The following is a 21579-nucleotide window of genomic DNA, read 5'->3' as shown; positions in this document are numbered from 1 at the left end:
CCTCAAATATGATCATGAGCTTTGGTTAGTGACCAAAGGGACAAGATCGCGGGTACCAGTGGCCGAAATGAATTTTCTCATTTCTCATTTCTCAGATAAGGTGAGAGGCACTGTTACCCGGGAGGTCTCTCTTCGGAGGTCTTCAGGGCATGTCCAATTAGTAGGAGGCCTTGTGGAAGACCCAGGGACACGTTGGATGGATTGTTTCTCAACCGGCCTGGGAACACCTCAGGATCTGCCAGGAGGAATTGGACGATGTAGCCGGGTGCTGGAAGTCTGGGCTTCCCTGCTTAGGATGCTGGCCCCGCGAACTGATCTCGAATAAGCAGTAGAAGAGCGTCGTCTGAGACGGAGGGGGGGAGCACAGAGTCGTACCTGTTGCTCTTTGAGTATGTGCTTTCATGGCAGCCCCCAATTTTTACATATTCAGATTTATTATTATATTTATTTATTTATTCATCAAGCATGAATATTTTTTGGAGGTCCTTCAACACACCACAGTTGTGTGCTAAAAAGAGACGCTGCCACAGCTAAATAAATAAATATCATTCATTCATTCATTTTCTACCGCTTTTTCCTCACGAGGGTCGTGGGGGTGCTGGAGCCTATCCCAGCTGTCTTCGGGTGAGAGGCGGGGTACACCCTGGACTGGTCGCCAGCCAATCACAGGGCACATATAGACAAACAACCATTCACACTCACATTCATACCTATGGACAATTCGCCAATTAACCTAGCATGTTTTTGGAATGTGGGAGGAAACCGGAGTACCCGGAGAAAACCCACGCATGCACGGGGAGAACATGCAAACTCCACACAGAGATGGCCGAGGGTGGAATTGAACCCTGGTCTCCTAACTGTGAGGTCTGCGCGCTAACCACTCGCCCACTCTAAATCACTTCAATCCAGGGAAACATCTCACCCTTTTGAGAGCCTCTCCATTTTTGTCTCCAAAAGTCTCTTCAAATAAGAAGTGCCCGATTCCTCACTAAGATGGCAACACTGATCCCTCCTGCTACATCTTCTTCTCTTGCAGACCAGGTGCTTTAACAAGCAGGGTTACATAGTCCCATTATAATGTGTTTAAAGGTTATTATACAGTATTTAAATGCTGTTATGTTATTTCATGGTGATTTAGAGTTTGTATTTGGGAATTTTATTTACTGTGGAATGACATGCTAGCATTGTTTTTGTTTCATTTTGAAAATCATAAAAGTTGATGACGTCAATAGCTAAGCAATTTTTTCCCTTACTGTACTCAATTGAAGGCAACAGTGACCTTAAAACAGAGGTAGAGTACAATAGCCAAATGTGATGATGGTGTAATCCAGGGGTGGGCAAACTTTTTGACTCGCGGGCCGCATTGATATAACAAAATTTCCGGGGGGGGGCAGACTATATATTTTACACGTAACAGTCCACCTGGTATTATTGTATCTGTAAAATTGTCATGCAATCTGTTATTATTATTTATTATTTTATATTTATATTTATATATTTTAAAAATAATAAAATATTATAATAATTAAAATAAAATTAAAATAATAATTATTATATTATTATTATGTAAAATATGCAAATATAACAATATTATTATATATAATAATATAATAATTAGCATTAATATAATAAATATAATAATCATAATAGTTATAATAATATAATTATTATTATTTTAATTTATATTATTATTATGTGCTTGTGTCTCTTTTTTCAGGAGCACTTTGTAAACAACAGACCATGTCAAACAACAAAATTGATACAACCATCAAAAGGTTGGCTCAGGCCATGATGCCAGGTTGTATGTTGAGTTTAAATTAAATACTTTTGAAAGATTGGGCGGGCCGTATTCAAACACTTGGCGGGCCGGATGTGGCCCCCGGGCCGTAGTTTGCCCACCCCTGGTGTAATCTGACTAGAACGCAGGTACTATATAACAGTAGGATAAAACATGCGATCACAGAGCAGCAGCATTCTGCCTATTCTTGATACATGACTCGGTTTTCAGCTTATTCATTATTTACAAGGAAATTCACTCTCATCTCAGCAACACCTCCTTTTTTGGCGACGTGCTTCATATAACCATGATGCACAGTAGTTTCCCGAGATTGCACATTTTTTCCCCCTTGTAATGCCCAAACTCTGTTTTTTGATATGAGATAAAACCCAATCAAGCATGGAAGAGAACTCCATTACTTTGATGAGATATGAATTTAGCTTCCGGCGCAAAATCCGAAATAGTCTGCCTCTTTCAGACGATCCCATTAAGAATCATTTGATCTTCTGCGGCTAATTATAGCGCCCTTGGAGCGTCCGGGACCCCGCCCCCACCCCACCAAGGCCGCCCTCATCCCATCAGCATTCATCTCATCCTGCTTTAAAGGGGAACTGCACTTTTGGGGGAATTTTGCCCATCGTTCCCAATCCTTATGTGAAACATGAACACATATTTTTTTCCCTTTTCTGTACATTATAACACGAGAAAACAAGTTAATATGAGCTAGCTGACAATGCTGTCATTGGGACACACCTATTTTGACTATAAAGCCCTCTGAAAAAACCTTTAACAACATTGCATGGTTTGATATCCATGATCAACACGTACACTGATGATAATAGTATTTGATGTTAGCGGCTATAATAATAATATCGCTGTAGCTTGGTTAATATACAAGTCACTTATGTAAATGGAACACTGTTGCTGTTTTTTGGAGTTTTTTTGCATCCAACTAGGTATTTCCCATGACGTCCGTTGTTCGCTACCTCATATTAACTTTTTTTCCTCTGCGCCAGAATGCACAGGAAAGGGCAAAAAATGTGACTTCAGGTTCCACATAAGGATTGTGAATGATGGATAAATAAAAAAAAAAATTTAGAATACCCCTTTAACGTCCCACAAGACAATTTATCGCCAGACGTGCAGGCGTACTCGTCAAACCTCCATGTGTCGATGTCATGTTCGAGGGGATTCCCATGCGGGAAGAGGCGCGGCCAGCGGTCACGTGATCAAAGACAAGGTCAACAGACCAGCGTGGGCCGGCCACCGAGGGGTTGTCGGACATGACTGATTAGCCTCGGCGTGTCTGGCTAGTGTGATAGAATGACTTCCTGGCTCCCCCGCAGACCGGCTGCATGACAGACGAGGACATCTACGTCACATTCATCATTTTCCCCTTCATGGCACCGTCACGCCCGCCCCCGCTCCTTCATGCGTCTGATGGATGTGATTGGGATTTTCATGGCGGCGCCTCGTGACACACAGCTGCTTTGTTGGGTCTGAATGTGACGGCATGTGGACATTATTGGATATATGGACCCAAGCCCTTATTTGTCTGTGAACTTAATTGAAAACTACTTTTCTGCTCCTAGTGCATAAAGAAAGGACCATAAGCTCTACTAGTTTCTAAGAGTCCACATTTTCTTCACTTTCTACTTGCATTCCCACTTACTTTGTTCAGATTCTGGATTAAACTAGGGCTGCAACTGAGGATTAATATTTTTAATTAATTAAATAAATATATAAATATATAAAATACCTAATGTTTATGGTATTAATTATTCATTAATAAATATGGAAAACCAAAAATAAATTTATTAAAAAAAGACTGGTTGTCCTTTCTTTATTATATATTTTATACTGACTTATTTTATATATACAGTATATTTAAATAATAGATTTTTATTTATTTTATTATTTTTACAGGAATTTGGCCAAGGGTGGAATTCGACTTGGGTCTCCTAGCTGTGTGGCCTGCACGCTAACCACTTGGTCGCCATGCCACCCACAAAATTTAAATGAATTACAAAAATGTAAATATAATATACAAATATTTTTAATTAGTATTGAAATAATAAAATAAGTGTCTTTTTCACAAGCAATATTTCCATGCTTCCGCGGACCATGCAAATTATATGGCGGGCCAACTCTGGCCACTGGGCCTTGAATTTGAGAAAAGAGTTAATGGTTTGGTCCACAACATATCAGAAAAGAGGCAAAAATGTCCATCACAACGGTATTCCAAAGTCAAAGTTGATGTGTGTGAATATCTTGTTTTGCTTAAAACACAAGGATAATAGGTCTGCTTTCACACATGACTCAGACAATTCACATCTGCGAGGCTGAAATCAGAAATATTTACATTTTTAAATGCAAGCAACGTTTTATGAAATAATAAAATACTTGTTGATAAATGTGATAATCAATGTCATTTTTGCAGCTAAACATGTCCAGTGTGCAGCATCGTTTTAACTCACATTTGAATAGTTTCAACTGCAATAAAAGTGTAAAAAGAAGCTAACCACAAACAATACTTCAGTGACTTTAGTTATTTGTAGCAGGCAGCCACAAATAGCTTTGGCTGTACCTATTCACCCCGGCTCATAAACAAAAGGCACCTGCTCTGCCATCTGCCAGGGAATATGAAGACAGAACAGGAGGGATTGGGGTTGCCAGTTTAGCGACTTTGTTGCTACATTTAGCAACTAATCAGACCCCTCTAGATAGACTAGCGACATGTGGGCCCCTCCCTTGTCTTAAAGCGTGCACAGGTGAGTCCTTGTCATGACGATGTTCTGGGCAAAGTTTCCTCCTCGATATTTGGTCAACTTCCGAATTGGTCAACCTCCGGGGTGAAATTGCTCTGTAGTGTTTTCCACCTTGTCCTTGAGGCCACTCCACTGTCTCTCACGTGGAGTTTGTGTCATTGTCCACTGTCATTCATCCTCTTTTATCACCGCCTCACTTCACTGCCACTTTTGCTTACTTGGCAATTACATGCTCATTAGCGCAGGGTTTGTGGGGGGGGGACGTCGGTGCTGGCAGCCTCGTTATGGCGTCCTCACGCTGGCTTTGTGTGCTTATTGACAGCTTTGGTGACAGCAGAAGGCAGGAAGGATGCACTTCCCTGCTGCGTAGAGGGCAGGAGAAAGTGAAGCCAGCGTAGGTCATCCCTCCTAAATCCCTCCTTCTGAGCACCAGAGATTAGCCGGGCTGTGCTTCCCGGGCCGATGAGAGCGAGGCCCACTCCGGCGGCTAATCCTCCTCTTTTTAAACTGCTGAGGGTGCAGGACGGAGGGAGGGCATGAGGGTGGAGGTGGGTGGAGGCGTCCACAGGAAACAAAACACGACCGGGCGTCTAAAACAAACGGAGCCCCATCACACAGTCAGCTAAGCCTTAAAGCCGCCTCCTTCTCCCCCGCCCCGCTTCCCAGCGAGACCCTGCTATCACCTCATCTAATCGTCCGTGCACATCGCCACATCCTTCACTGACTTCGTCACCCCCTCCCCACTTAATGGACCTTCCACCTTGCACGGGGAGGCTGCGGCTAATTTAATCAGCCTAATGCGTGCGTTACAGCGGGAGGCTTATGGGCTGTCGGATCCCCGCGGCGGGCGCGCTGCAGGGGACGGCGAGGTAAACGAGACAAAGCCTCGTCCATTTGGGGCTTTGAGCGAGTTACTAAAGACGGCAGCTTCTTGATAGCTAAAAGAGGTGGAGTAATTGCTGCCTCGTTTGGGGTGAAGGACCATGCGACTCGACAGGGAAGGTGGTCTATTTTTGTATAAATATCTGGTGTGGGTACGTCAGGAATGTAATCCGCTGCAGACCACGTGGACCCTAGTTAAGCCCTGATGGCCTGTCATGGGCAAGTGGTCGAGGCAGAAAGCTGCCCCAGATGAGGAGAGGTCGGTCTTGCAAAGTCTGCATGAAATCATCCTAATGCTCCCTGGTTCATGAGGAGCAATTATCTTCCTTTTGCAGGAACGTCTTGTTGTTGATGTGCATCATTTATGCAATCATACGCCTGCGTATCATAGCAACCAACCTCGCTCTAATTAGGTCTTTATCTCGGCATCGCATCCTCATTGTTCAGCTTTCCACCTACTGGCTTAAATGGCGGTCCACTCCGCAAAAACCTCAACTTAATGTTTGGCCGATTGAGTTGGCGCCTTACAGAATCACTCGGTATGTTTAGATGGCATCACAGAAAACGTCATTATTAGAATTGTCATTAGCTTTTTCTAATAAAAGAGAAACTGATGCTGGATTTGTCGCTGGTTTCCTAAATGGGATAGAACATGGATGCTAGATTTTCCTAAATAGCTAGAATAGTTGCTAGGGTTTTTTAAAAGGCCATAAATGGTCACTAAAGCTTTTTCAAAGACCAGACAGGAATGGTCGCTAGAGTTTCTAGAAATTGCTTCTTAAAAAGACTAGAAATGGTTGGTAGAATTGTCACTAGAGTTTCCCAAACAGGCACTACATTTGTCAATAGAGTTTTATAAAAGATAATAAATGGATGCTGGAGTTTCCTAAAAAAAAACAGGAATGGTTGCTAGAATTGTCGCTAGCTTTAAAAAAACAAACAAACAAACAAAAACAAAAATAGAAATCTACGCTAGATTTATTGCTAGAGTTTCCTAATTGACTAGATTTGTTGCTAGAGTTACCAGACCTGGATGTTAGATTTTCCTTAAAGACAAAAATTCGCAAGAATTGTCACTAGAGTTTCTTAAGAGACCTGAAAGGGTTGCTAGATTTGTCGGTAGAGTTTCCATATATGGTCACAAAATTTTCCTAAAAGACCCCAAACGGTCACTAGAATTGTCACTAGATTTTCCAGAAATAATAATGGATCAATCATACATTAATCAAGCTGAAACAAAGTGCAGGGCTCTACATTAAAAACAAAAAATACTTGCCTATGGGGAATCCTTAAGGTGAGAACTACTTGCCCGAACTTGCCCCATGTAAAATGAAAAGACTGCCATAATGATATCATCTCATTTTTGTGGCATCACATGAGAATCTCAAATAAAGATGAAATGATTATCATTTCTTGTTGTTGTTTTCCTACACAGATCATGACATTGCATGGAAATTTGGATTGTCAAGAGACTTCTAGGCACTTTGCCTTTTATAAGTTGTGCACCACAATGAAACATTATTATAAGTGTTTTTAATCCAGAAAAAAACGCTCAATGGTCAAACAATAATTTTTGAAGCAAAGGTGAGAAAAATACACAGAAATGGAACCACTAGATTTTGTAGCTTGTGCAAAATCAGCACTTGGTATTGGATCTAATGGGTGGTGTTTCATTGTGACCACTTCAAATTGTCACAGCAATGTGATTCACTCACCTGTGCCATCATTTGATTTGCTGCCGCTAATAAAATACTTGTTTAGGAGGCACTGTTTCATCACTTTTTGCTGTTTTCCTTCTGAAGTTATTGAATAATTAGACAATGTTGGCAGGGACACCATGATGGATGTTTTCCTAGTCAAACCATCGCTGATTGGTTGATCGCAAACAAGAACGGGTGTGGGTAAAACGCGGACTGTGGATTGCGGACCGCGGTCTAAATAAACGATTCTGATTGGTCCATTTCAAGATTTGCAAGGATTGGTTTGCAAATTACCACCGGAATTACGCAGTCCGTGTTTTACCAACACCCAACAAGAACCGCTTTTAAAAAAAAACTCTTGGCAGTATGGCATGCCAAAGTGCACTTGCCCGACGGGAATATCACTGATTGGATTTACTTGCCCAAATTTTATTTTAACTTGCCCCGGGCCATCGGTACATCGTTATTGTCGAGCCCTGAAGTGGTTACTTGTGAAATTGAGGCTAATCAATTTAGAGACTAGCGACAGAATCTGTGTTGTCTAAAACCCGATGGGCTAGTCTTGTTTGGAACATTGTTGGGATGTCAAATCCTCCTGATCACACCTCCATTTGCAAGTAGCCATTTGCAGACACGTAGCTTGTTTGGATATTTTGCGATGTAAAAGGTAAACCGGGAAAAGCCAAACTTAAGAGGCTGCTAGGTCGCATAGCATAGTAGTTGTAGAAGTAGTTGTCTTTTGGTCCCCTTTTGGAAGCACATGATGAATATATGGTGTTGGCTTCGGTAACTCATGTGTGGTTCTTACGAGGTTAGCAGCCCAAAGACTGGTAGCGCCACCTGACGTCTTGCCGCTAAAGCTTTTAGGCGGTACGTGAGTAAACTCATCATTAGATTTCACATTTCAGCACATTGTCTTACGCAGAAATCACCAGTACAAGCACAGCCACTTTTAATGGAAGTCCTGGCAGCATTCCACCTTAAACACACTGGAATCTTCTGCCTCTCTTGTCTCACCTATCCCATAGGAGCTTTTAAGACGGAAATTTACAAGACGAATATTTGGTGAAAGGCTAGAAGTAAATCCCGGTGTGCGCGTTAATGCTCCGTCGGCTGGAAGACGAGACCCCGTCGGCCCAATGAGTGGAACAGCTTATAAATAGTCCAGACGCGATTTCTCTCTGTCTCTCCAGCGGAAGGAACCAAGGAGAGCGCTTTGCTCCAATTAACAGTCCTCCCCGGGCAGCGTACTTTGCCACGGAAAAACTCTGAAACAATTTGCTGTTGGTAGCATCCTAAAATATGGACAATAATTATGTTGATGCAATCCTGGGCGGGTCAAAAATAAAAAAACTAGAGAGCATTACTCCTCTGCAAACCATGGGCTTTGCCTTAGCACATTTAAAGCATTCATATCCATCTTGTTACAAGAAGTGACCCAGCGTGCACGCCCACCATTTTATAAAATAGGCTTTGCTACACATCTTAAACTAGCTAGCTATCTCTCAGTTACAAACTTTTGAGCTGTAACTTTGGTCATGTCATTTTTCTTCAGTGAATAGGCTAACCTCACATGATGTTTGCTGGGAGTGTAATGTTAGCACGTTAGCTGGCATAGCCATGCTAGTGTTGCCAACATTTGACTTCATCTGCCTTTATCTTTACCCTTTATCTTTATCTTTCCATACATTTTGGCTGGATTTCAAACTGTACAACGGCAGTCGTATTTGTATACAAAACTATAAATAAAAAAAAGTTTTGTTGTTAAAATAGTTAAAAGTGTTAGCACTTTAACTCACATCGCTATGTGAGTATTGCTAACACTTAACTTTGGGGCGTATCCTTTAGTTTGTAAATTGTAAATTGTGTATGACCTCAGCGGTATAATTGATTGTGTTGTTTTTTTTTCTTGAGCGAATGTGCTAACCTAGCTGTTAAAATGGGAGTGTAATGTTAGCACTTCGGCTAACATTTCACTTTGTGGTATATGTTTTTGAAAATTTTCGGGTTGCAGAATTCCAAGTGGTACAACCTCAGCTGTACTTGAGTCTTCGCTACACATCTCAAAATGGAGCTCTGCCAGCTATAAGTTATAAGTTTAAGCATTTTTCTTCAGCGAATAGGCTAAGCTAGCATGATGTTTGCTGTTAAAATGGGAGTGTAGTGCTAGCACATCCATGCTAGTGTAGCTAACATTTGACTTTGAAGCATATAGCTTTTTGAAAAGTTCGGCTGAATTCCAAATTGTACGACCCCAGCGGTATTTGACATGAGACGTTTTGCATCTTTCGTGACGGTGGTCTGCCTCCCCCACTTTCCCCACCCCGGGCGCCTCCCTCTGCACTGACTACAGTCTTTGTGAATAGCTGGGATGCCTTTGTGGAGCGTTTCCATGCCAACGAGCCATTTGAGCACCTCATCATTCAGGTCTGTTTGCTGTACACTAAGACAGAAAGAGAAAGCGCAGCCGTGTTATCTCGCCCTGTCACACCAAGCGGCGTCTCATCTCTTCTCCACATCAGCCATTCGCTGTCTAATTCTAAACGTCTGTATGCTTTGTCTTTGTTTCAAGGTGGGTCACAAACAGTTTTGACCAGAATGACGCTCAAGTTAGGAAAAGTCACTTTGGGGTTTTTCCAATTGATGTGTGAGCTAGCACACCACTTCCTGTTTCACAAGGGAAGACGTAAGACGGCAGGCCCTCCCCATTACTCATTCAGGGGCAAGGGGAACAGTTGGACTCTACCAAAGTAGGATTCTACCAAAGAAAATAAATCCAGCTCATGAAAATAAAATTACTTCTTGGTTCATGGAAAATGACGTGAAGATGTTAGAAGAAGGGCGACAGGACGCTACCATTTCATTTCTGTTGCAAAAACAGTAAACGAAAGTCATCTATACACATTTATTCTCAATATTTATTGAGGTTTCTAGTCTATGTTGGCATATGTGCCCAGAATGTATAATATAAATAATATAAAAATGCATTTTAGATGCATTTATTATTAGTATTATTATTATTAGTATTATTATTTATATACTTTACGTAATTTTGCTATATGGTTATATATTTTTAAAAATGCAGTTTTTACCTATTATGCACATTTTTCAACCATTTGTATTGACTTGTAGACAACACATAGAAAATGTTCTGGTGCTTCCAGAATCTGCACCTATTCAGCTGTATTATTTGGATTTTGTGTTTCCAGCCAAAATGGTCTGTTTTAATGTATTCCACCCACGCCCCACCTCCAGGCACGCCTACTCTGCTGTGGTTGGTCACACTCCTGAGTGCATATAAAGACTTCCCGTTTGTGCCGCCAACTTTATAGGAGTTGATAAACTGTGATTTTTCTTTTTAAAATGTCTGCTTTTAAACATACAGCCTGAATCCCATCCGGAAGTATAGACTGTACAGTACAAAGTGTTTCAAGAAAAGAGGTTACTTCAAGATGTATCTCAATGGTTTGTAGCTTTAGCATTTAGCGTTGGGTTTTCTACAGCATTTGTAAGGTGTAATGTGTTTTGTGGGACTACCAGTGTGTAAAAAAACTGAAGTAGATCCACTAATTGTGGTGGGAAAAGGCTATTAGCAACCCAGCTTGCTGTATGCTATAATGCTATACACACAAGTGCACACAAAATAAATACAGTTAGGACACTGATAAACTGTTACTTATTGCTTGCTCTTCTGACTCTTCCGCAAGTAACATTGGAAAGTTGTAGGGCAGCAAGTTTGTGGGCTAGTCCAGCTGCATAGTGGCCCATGTTCACAAAATAGTCCAGTGTGAAATGCTGTTGACAGATTAAAATGTGTTTCTTTTGCTGGTAGGAAATCAGGAACTCCAACCACATTAGCTGCAGTCGTATGAAAGTTCTGGTATTTAGCTCCTAGATAACATTAAGAATAATTTAATTTAATTTAGTCATTGGGTGTTCAGGTGAAAGATGCTGAGACCTCAGCGGAGTTCTGAACCCTGCATGCAAATCCAATGGGAGGACAGGAAACAGGAAGTATAAAATAGGGAAAAGTCTGTTGATGAGACATCTACTGGTTCAGTCCTTCTCCCTCCAGATTCAGCATCTAACTTGAGACATGAAAAGCAAATATAGGACACGCTTGCGTCACGCAAGGCTTTGTCCCTAGCTGGCTAGTGTGTTAGCACAAGCGTGTCGAATCAACACTGAGTGGAAAGAAACACAAAAATTCTCCAGCGTCGCGCTGCTGCTTGACACCTGCTTGTCCCGTGACCGTGACCGGAACATTCTGCTCCTGTTCCATCCTGCTCCTGTTCCATCCTGTCTGACAGCGATAGAACGCTAACTTTGTGCAAATATGATGGCATCATTTTATTATGTCTGCACCTTGAGGGACACGCCTTGAATAAGCAACACCCTTTTTTGATTTTCTTGCTTAGTCAGCGCTGAGGCTCAAGGAACGGTTTCATTATTTATTATTCATTCATTCATTCATTCATTTTCTACCGCTTAGGGTCACGGTGCTGCTGGAGCCTATCCCAGCTGTCTTTGGGCGAGAGGCGGGGTACACCCTGGACTGGTGACCAGCCAATCACAGGGCACATATAGACAAACAACCATTCACACTCACATTCATAAATGTGGACAATTTGGAGTTGCCAATTACCTTAGCATGTTTTTGGAATGTGGGAGGAAGCCGCAGTCCCCGGAGAAAACCCACGCGTGCACAGGGAGAACATGCAAACTCCACACAGAGATGGCCGAGGGTGGAATTGAACTCGGGTCTCCTAGCTGTGCAGCCCAGGTTTCATTATATCGGCTAAAAATGTCTTAAATGTGAGTTAAGTGTCCAAACTTTTCACTTTTTTAATACATCATAAGTTAATAAGTCCAGTCCTGTGTTTTTGTTGCTGCCCCTCTTTTGTCTGGGAGGAATGATCTCCTCAGTCTTTCCATGGAGCAGGGCCGTGATAGTAATCTGCCACTGAAACTGCTCTTCTTGTTGAGAGGTGATGCTCTACAACTGTATTTATGTACATTTTGAATTGTTTACTGCAGGTGAAAACTATAAAAAACATGTTCTGTGTTAACAGTTTTGGTGTTCTTGAGCGGATTGTTTGGATTTAGATGATTTCTTATGAGAAAATGGATTGGGTCCATTTCGGTTAGAGTCGAACCTTCTCGAAGAAATCAATGATGCCAACCAAGGTTCCAATATCTTTTCAGATTGTGCTTCTGACCAATAACAAAAAACACCCTGCTGTCCTCAAATGGGGCCCGGGCCGCACTTTGGACACTCCATCTAATAGAAGAGTGGGTTAACACTGGCGGTGTCAAATATTATGATAACAATGACAAACATATAATAATTTAGTTTATAGAACTTTATACTGTATTTACACCCTCTCTCGTCGCTATGGGAGCAAACTAAAAGATATGGAAAAATGCACACTGGTGGTCAGGAATGTCCAAATTGTGTTGCAAAAGTCTCCTCCCTCCCTTTGTGAGCTTGCGTCCAGCGAGGACAAAAGAGTGTTTCACTCGGACAGAGAAGCTTATTTGCATTCCGGCGTCGTTTTGCCCTTCGGATTCAGAGCATGACACCTTTTTTTTGTTCTTTTATGACTCTGTTTTTACTGTCCGCCCTTTGCAGAGGGGGACGGGCTGTCCTATCTGTGTGTGTGTGTGTGTCTGTCTCTGAATAGTGTCCTTCCTCTTGTTGTGGATGTGATGTTTGTGTAGCGTCCGTGTCTCAGGCCTCAGCCTTCCCACGACTTCACTGGGGTCGTGAATCACGAGTGCGTGTGTGTGTGTTTAGCTAGCTTGTTTGCAAGTGCTGCAGAATCCAACCGGTAATGAAAAACATTGTGATTTTCTGTCCATAAAGACAAGTTAGCTGTAGCGCTGAAACAGTTGGGTTATTAACATTTGGAAATGAACTCCATTGCAGTTTGGCCAGCATGACTTGATGACCACTGTTTGACCTTTGCACCCTGCCATTTTGTGTTTCTTCAGGGAATAGGCTATGCCAGCATGATGTTAAAATGTGAGTGTAATGTTGGCATTTTAGCATCGCTAAGCTAGCTATACCCCCTGTTGCTAATGTTCCTGTCCCACTTTTGTGTTACGTTGTTGTATGTGATATGCGGCGTCTATTATGTTGGGCAAGCGCAGAGTTACAGTGTCAAGTACGTGATAGCACTTGTGGGAGATACACACTCTGCACACATGCATGTCACTATCTCTGCACTACATCTCATCTCATTAGTATTAAAGCTACACACACACACACACACACACACACACACACACAGCAACCTGTTCTGAAGTCTCAGTTTGATCATGTTGTGATTCTTCAGTGATCGGCTAACTTGTATGCTGCCGCTGGTAAAATGTAATGCTAGCACTTTAGCATCACGTAGCTACTGTATACTTGCGTTGCCAGTGTTATTCATTTGTGGCAAGAATTTGAAGCAATGATGTGACTTTATTGCCGTAGCTTTACAAAAATGTTTGAATTTCAACGTATTTGACGTTTGCGTCCCAACATTCGAGGTTCTGACTGAATTCATTTACAAGTTAGCAACATTTTGGTTCTCAACTGAATACTTGTGGCGTACATTGTGGTGGCACGTCTGATGTCTTTCAAGAGACTTGGCGCTACTCAGAAGCAGGCCTATGTAACAAGACTGTGTGCTTCGCTACACGTCCAAAATGGCACGTGGCTCTCTGCCAACCATCCGTGGGAGCGGAAACTTTGATCATGTTGCTTTTCTTCAGCGAACAGTCTAGCACAGAGGTAGGGAACCTATGGCTCGGGAGCCAGGTAGGGCTCTTTTGATGACTGTATCTGGCTCTCAAGCATTTCTTACCACAATAAAAATGTATTTTTGCTAACATTTTAAAGTAAACATCACAGAAATCACTGTTAAAAATAATATTAAAAATCAAAACTTTCTTATGCATTTTAATTCGTCCATCTATTTTCTACTGCAATATGGCCGACCTTTCCTGATGATATTTTCCAGGTCAAACACCAAAACTTGATTATTACTGGGTAATGCGGTAGTCTACCTCGGTCATTAAGATGTCAAAAAAACATGCAAATGTAAACTTTCCTCCTTTAGTCAAATAGCTAAAGCTGCAGAACCAAGCCTTTTGATGAAGATGGCCAAAAGAATGAAATACGTGTACTGAATAAGGTTCAAAACTATGCAGCAGCAGAAGTTGTATTAATGGCAGCAAGTATTTGATTTATTATTGGACACTGCGCTGCTCACGAAAGTGTGCTGGCCACACCCCCTTGGCGTGGGGTAGTGTGCCTGGTCTACGTAATTAGAGCCCATTATATCTAAAACTGTTGGTCTTACATACAAATGCACACATTTTATTGCATTCAGTGTTTAAAAAAATTATATGGCTCTCACAGATACACATTTTAAAATATCTGGCCTTCATGGCTCTCTTAGCCAAAAAGGTTCCCGACCCCTGGTCTAGCATAATGTTGCTATTAAAATGCGAGTGTAATGTTCGCACTTTATCTCACGCGTGTGTTGCTAACAGGCAAAATCAACAGATTTCTCCTCCTGCAAAAACAACAACCACCTTAAAAGGTCATCCTAAGCTGACGTCCCATGTCAGACGTCACCTTAAGCTCGCTAAGCCAAAACGTGAGCGCTCGTCAGCGACGTTGATCACTCCTGACGGCAGCTTGTTTATTCCTCTCGTATCCCAGGAGGCTTTGAGGGCATTAGGTGCATCCCAGACATCAGTCGCCCGGCGTGATGCACAACACCTGAGGGTTAGCATCAGTTAGGCCGCCCTTGTGTCATAAAGAATCAGGAGGATGCTTAGTGGAGTACATTGTGGTCATTAACACCCATGCATTGGCATTGTTAAAATAGGTGATTCCAGTAACTCCGGATCTGAACCTACAAAAATGCATCATTCATTGCCATAATTTACATTTTATTTATGTATTATTGAGGTATAATAAACAGAATAGCAAACTAACACAGATAAAGTCATTGCACAAGTGTTTTATGTCTGCTTTATTTTCTCCACCGTTTTATGACTCCTTGAAACAAAACAGAAAATTAACACAGCAAATTGGGTATTAAAAAAAAAGTTGTAATCGTCCGTCTGCAGCAATAAATGCACAAATTACAGCACTGCATTTTAATACACACAGCAGGAGAACATTTATTCCCAGGTATATTTCATTTATGTGTGTGTGTGTGTGTCTATCCCGCTTAAGTGTCAAGTCACCACAGGGGAAGATTAGGCGGATTAACCATGCCAGGCATTTTTCCGCAGTCACATGGCCCCTAAGCATTCTGGGAAAAGTCCTAAACCGATGCGCTTTTTATAATGAGACGGCTTGGAGGTCTATGCCAAAATTAGATGAGGTGCTGGCCGGACGCGGCCGCCCCGGAAAGTTCACACGCAGGGCAGAATGGAAGTGATAGTTTGTGGCTTCCTCTCTTCCTGTTGACTTCCATCCAGAATGTTCGGGTGTTTGGTTTTGCTTCCCAAAGGGCCTCACGGTGTGTGTCCAGGCTCTCACACACACTCGGGGTGATTGGATTAACTTCTAATCTTTGGATCCGACCCAGGTGGCAGTGTCGCAAGTGACCCATGTCTTGTCAGGAGAAAGTTCTGGATCGAAAAGTCATCATCGGTGATAAGACCCGAGAACTCGCGTTGTTCCTGTCAGACGGTCAAAATTTGTATTGTATTATTTTTTACATTATAATAATGTCCCATACTTCCAAAATTGATACACATTTACATCATATTCAATGTACTTATTTACATATGTATTTTTTTCTGTGTATTTTATTAGACCTGAAAGCTTCCTGCTGGGCTGTTTTTGTTGATTTTCATCCTGCTGACCCGACATTGTTCCAGTTGTCATTGTGGTCACGCTGTCTCTCCTCCTCTTCCTCCTCTTCCTCCTTCTGGGTTCCATGTGACACTCAAAGGAATGAGGAGCGCAAACAAGTGCGTGGAGGAGGAGACATGGAGTGTGTGTTTGCCTTTGAACATGAGTCAATGTGGGTGTGTGCATGCTGGTTATTGTGCGTAGTGCTTGCTAGTGTGTGGTGTCAAGTTGTGTGTGTGTGTGTGTGTGTGTGTGTGTGCGCTAAGCTGCGTCCAGCTCTGCAGCAGATCATCATCACGCGCTCCAGCCAGTCGCTGATTACGCAGCATTTGTTTTGTTGCAGCTCTCCTACCCGGGCGGGGCACACACACACACATTAGAAGATGCCTTGAGCAGCACTTTTCCACCAAACCGTACAGTTCAGTTCAGGCAATGGTCTTTCCGATATGTCAAGTAAAGCTGAATATGCTTTAGAGTAGTCAGTGTACAGCTTGTATGGCAGTGCAGGAAGTATATTAATTGGTTACATGGGGGCGTCCAAACTTTTTCCACCAAGGGCCACATACTGAAAAATTTCAAGTTTTTTTCTTATTTGTAGCAACTTCAGTTTTTGCTCTTTTTTTCCATTTTTATGTTGTTTATCCCACATATTGAGCTTTCTTATTCAATGGCATAATCTTTGGTCAGCGGCACGGTGGTCGAGTGGTTAGCGCGCAGACCTCACAGCTAGGAGACCAGGGTTCAATTCCACCCTCTGCCATCTCTGTGTGGAGTTTGCATGTTCTCCCCGTGCATGCGTGGGTTTTCTCCGGGTGCTCCGGTTTCCTCCCACATTCCAAAAACATGCTAGGTTAATTGGCCACTCCAAATTGTCCATAGGTATGAATGTGAGTGTGAATGGTTGTTTGTCTATATGTGCCCTGTGATTGGCTGGTGACCAGTCCAGGCTGTACTCCGCCTCTCGCCCGAAGACAGCTGGGATTGCACGAACATGCAAACTGCACACAGAGATGGCCAAGGGTGGGATTGAACTCGGGTCAACTAGCTGTGAGGTCTGTGCGCTAACCACTCGTTCGCCATGCAGCCTGCTTTTATAGTTGTTGCACACAATAAGTTAGATATGATTTAGAGTGAGTTAGAGTGATTTTTGATTTTTCTTAATATTTTTGACTTTCCTTGTAAAATTATGGCTGATGTTTCCATTTTTGCTATTTGGTTATTTTGCAATGTTTTTATTAAATTATGATTTTAGAATGTGCTGGGGGCCAATAAAAGTAGAGTGGCGGGCTCCACATGGCCCTCGCAATGCATTTTAGACTGAGAATAAAATGTTGCTATGTATGCAGCAGTGAGTTGGACCTTGGTGGGTGTTTTCCTCCGCTCTCGAGTTGAAAAGGTCAGATATCCGCAGGCAGGAAGCTGCTCACAGGGGAAGACGACACGTTTCCCCTGTTGTGAAAACACCGGGAGGTGAAAAGATGCGGAACGGTGTGGCTCATATCAGACTAATAAGCATCTGCGTCACTGTGTCCTCATGGAAACTACATTACACTGTATGTGTCTACAACTGTCCCCCATTGTTTTTGTTTTTTTTTTTAGCCTGGAGGGGTCTTATTTGTGGTTGTCTGCCAGAAATAATGAATGTATAAGAAATGCTGGCATTTTTGACACCTCAAGGCCCGGTTAATGACATTTTATTGTCTATGTGTGATGTTAATGTGCTATTTTCTGCCTTATCCAGGCATGGCTAAAATCCTCTAACGTGTACATTTACTTGTCATAGCTGCTTTTTAATTCAGTAAAATACCAGCGAGTAAATGAGTGGTATTAATGACTAACTTTGGAAGAAGAAAGTTGCTGATGCGTGACCAAACCCGATGCATCAATCCAATCCCAACGCTGCTCGTTTAACCATCAACCTGACAGAACATTCCCAATGTAGAACTTACAAGAACCCAAACAGTGTCTCCACCACGTGAAGGTCATTCACCCACATCCTCTCCATCTGTTTCCTCCTCCATTAGGCGCTGGCGGCCAACGCGGGCACCGGTTTCGCCGTGGCCGAGCCACAGGTGGCCATGTTCTGCGGCAAGCTCAACATGCACGTCAACATCCAGACCGGCCGCTGGGAGCCTGACCCATCCGGGACCAAGAGCTGCGTGGGAACCAAAGAGGGTGTGCTGCAGTACTGCCAGGAGGTGGGTCCCTGTTTGAAAGCACCTCGTCTCCATGCCAGAAATGCACTAGTTCAGTGTCGTTCTGGTGGCCATTCTCTGTAAATACACCCTCCATGTTCGCGTATTCATATTAACACGTTTCAATTATTCTATATTTTATTTATTGGGGGATCCATGCCGGTTGCTAAAATGTAAAATGATTTTCTGCCCCCAAAACACGTAAATACATTCACGGCAGACGCTCAACGCAGAGCTATTTCTCTAAAAATATAATATCATTTTATTGAGGGCCACATACACTTGTACATTTTCTTAACCAACCCGTGTAGACCCAGGTTTATTATTATTTTTAGTCGGAATTTCCTCTTTAGCTTATGTTTTAGCTTAGCTTATGTTTTTGGCTCGTTTTTCAACTTTCTTCTTGTACCTTTTTTCCCATTTGAATATTATGTCCTTATGCTTATAATGTTTTTAATGACTTTAACGATCATCATAATACTATTATAACTTTGACCCAAACTTGATTTTTATTTCTCATAATATTAGGACTGTTAAATGTCAGTTTTATTCTTTAATATTTCAACTTTATGCAATTTTTTCCAATTAATATTATGACTTCATTCTCCAAATATTTTGTCTTTTATTCTGCTATGTACGGCTCTTTTTTTCTCACATTTTTTTTAACAAATATTTAAACTTTTTTTGTCATTCATTTTACTCACTATATTATGTCTTTATTTTAATATTATATTTTGACTTTATTATGGGCGTATTAAAACTTTTACCAACCTTTATTTTAAAATTACAACTTTCTTTTGTGTTTTTATATTACAACTAAACATTAATACTATTACTTTATTTTCCAAGTATTTTATCTACTTTTCTATTTTTTTAATTCTAGTTAAATTTCTTCTTTTTTCATTTTTGCTGACCCAAAGACAGCTGGGATAGGCTCCAGCACCCCCGCGACCCTCTTGAGGATAAACGGTAGAAAATGAATGAATTAATGGCCCCCAAATGGCAGAGTCATGTGATCTGCGCATGCTAACTAGCATAGCAGAAGCCTAGCATAACCCCCAAGTACTGTTATTAAAAACAAACATACATTGACAAAGCAAAGGTAATCTTATGAAAAACAGAGAAAAAACCCCCAAAGTTAAGATTTGACACCATTACTCAGGCTTCATGCTAGGCTATGCTAACTAGTCGCTAGCCTCACCTTTTACAACTCACATACAGCTTGCATTTTATCATTCAAGTGCACTTGGAAAGTAGTAGTTTGACTCATTATGATCCAGAATATATTTGGCTTTCTCATATAAATGGATGAAAGTGACATGTATATTTTTATAATGAAGGTGAATGCGAGGCAGTAATGCTTTCTTTTGACTGTGATTTGTCATTGAGAGCTTTTTCTTAACATTTCCCTTCACCATCCTTGACTCTTTGTGGCCGTGCCGGCGACGCGGACACCCTCGCGACGTACCCTCACCCTGTCGGTTCCACTGTCGGCTTTGATTATGCAGCTGTGCGAGAGAAATGAATCGCTTTCAAGCTGCGCGTTTGAATGACATTTTGGGGAGAGAGCATCGAAAGCAGCCGTTCTTGTCTTCGTGCAGCAGATGGCATCCGGAGACGAGGAGGAGGAGAAGGCTGGGATTTAAGCTACATGCACTAAACTCAACAAAATTTGGATGAAACCAGCTTTTAAAAACACCATCTAAGCACCTTAATTAGACCGTGTTTGACTTTCCGTCACAATCTGTTAACCCGCTCTATCCATACAGTAATCCATGATAATGTATTCCATGATAAGTCAATTTCTGGAATATTTTTGTAGTTATGGTTACAACCTTATAAATATGTTTTTTTAACAACATTAGAGCCCTTTAGACACGAAATAACACCCCTATAGTTAACTTTCCACTCCTATTACCCAACTTAGTAGACATAATAGAAGAAAATAAGACTTGTTTACGACCTACAAACAGTTTTTAGCATCATTAGAGCCATCTTGACATGAAATGAAGCCCCTATAGTCACATGTAAACTCTCATTACCTAATATAGTAGACATAATGGAAGAAAATAACATACAAAGCCAGTTTACGACCTTATACAGTTTTTAACATTATTAGAGCCCTCTAGATATGAAATAACACCCCTATAGTCACATTCACACTCCTATTACCCAACATAGTAGACATAATGGAAGACAATAAGACATACAAAACCTGTTTACCACCTAAATACAGTTTTTAACATTATTAGAGTCCTCTAGACATGAAATAACACCCCTATAGTTACCTTTCCACTCCTATTACCCAACTTAGTAGACATAATAGAAGAAAATAAGACTTGCAAAACCTGTTTACGACCTACATACAGTTTTTAGCATTATTAGAGCCATCTTGACATGAAATAAAGCCCCTATAGTCACATGTAAACTCTCATTACCTAATATAGTAGACATAATGGAAGAAAATAACACATACAAAGCCAGTTTACAACCTTATACAGTTTTTAACATTACTAGAGCCCTCTAGATATGAAATAACACCCCTATAGTCACATTCACACTCCTATTACCCAACATAGGAGACATAATAGGAGACATAACCCGCTCTATCCATACATTAATCCCTTGTTTATTGCGGTTAATATATTCCATGATAAGTAAATTTCCGGAATATTTTTTGTAGTTAGGTAGTTTATGTAGTTTTGTAGTTACAACCTTATAAATATGTTTTTTAACACCATTAGAGCCCTTTCGAGACGAAATAACACCCCTATAGTTAACTTTCCACTCCTATTACCCAACTTAGTAGACATAATAGAAGAAAATAAGACATACAAAACCTGCTTACCACCTAAATACAGTTTTTAACATTATTAGAGTCCTGTAGACATGAAATAACACCCCTATAGTCACATTCACACTCCTATTACCCAGCATAGTAGACATAATGGAAGACAATAAGACATACAAAACCCGCTTATCACCTAAATACAGTTTTTAACATTATTAGAGTCCTGTAGACATGAAATAACACCCCTATAGTCACATTCACACTCCTATTACCCAGCATAGTAGACATAATGGAAGACGATAAGACATACAAAACCTGCTTACCACCTAAATACAGTTTTTAACATTATTAGAGTCCTCTAGATATGAAATAACACCCCTATAGTCACATTCCCACTCCTATTACCCCATACAGCAGACATAACAAGGGAAAATAAAGACAGAAAATTGATATTTCAGGGGCCCTGAACACCAGAACTCAGTAGCGTCCCCTGCCACCAGTTTCACAGATCATCACTAAAATTGGTGGCAATGTCAATCATTTATGTGAGACACTTGTGCGCCCGTATTAGTTTCCCAAAGGGCCAAATATGACAAAAAAAAG

General features: G+C 41.4%; 1 protein-coding gene across 4 annotated transcripts in view; it reads left to right on the top strand.

The window, feature by feature from the left end:
- The window catches only part of aplp2 (amyloid beta (A4) precursor-like protein 2), a 61535-nt gene that overhangs the window by 11048 nt on the left and 28908 nt on the right, over window positions 1-21579 (top strand). For all 4 annotated transcript variants that reach the window (XM_058079120.1, XM_058079119.1, XM_058079117.1 and 1 more), the window contains exon 2: window positions 18015-18188. In XM_058079120.1, coding sequence (XP_057935103.1) covers window positions 18015-18188 — 174 coding nt within the window. The remainder of the gene's footprint in view (window positions 1-18014; window positions 18189-21579) is intronic.

This window comes from Doryrhamphus excisus, chromosome 8 (assembly GCF_030265055.1).
Source record: "Doryrhamphus excisus isolate RoL2022-K1 chromosome 8, RoL_Dexc_1.0, whole genome shotgun sequence".
In the NCBI taxonomy this organism is placed as follows: domain Eukaryota; kingdom Metazoa; phylum Chordata; class Actinopteri; order Syngnathiformes; family Syngnathidae; genus Doryrhamphus; species Doryrhamphus excisus.
The sequence above is the reverse complement of the archived record's forward strand: the minus strand, read 5'-3'. Positions and strand labels throughout refer to the sequence as shown.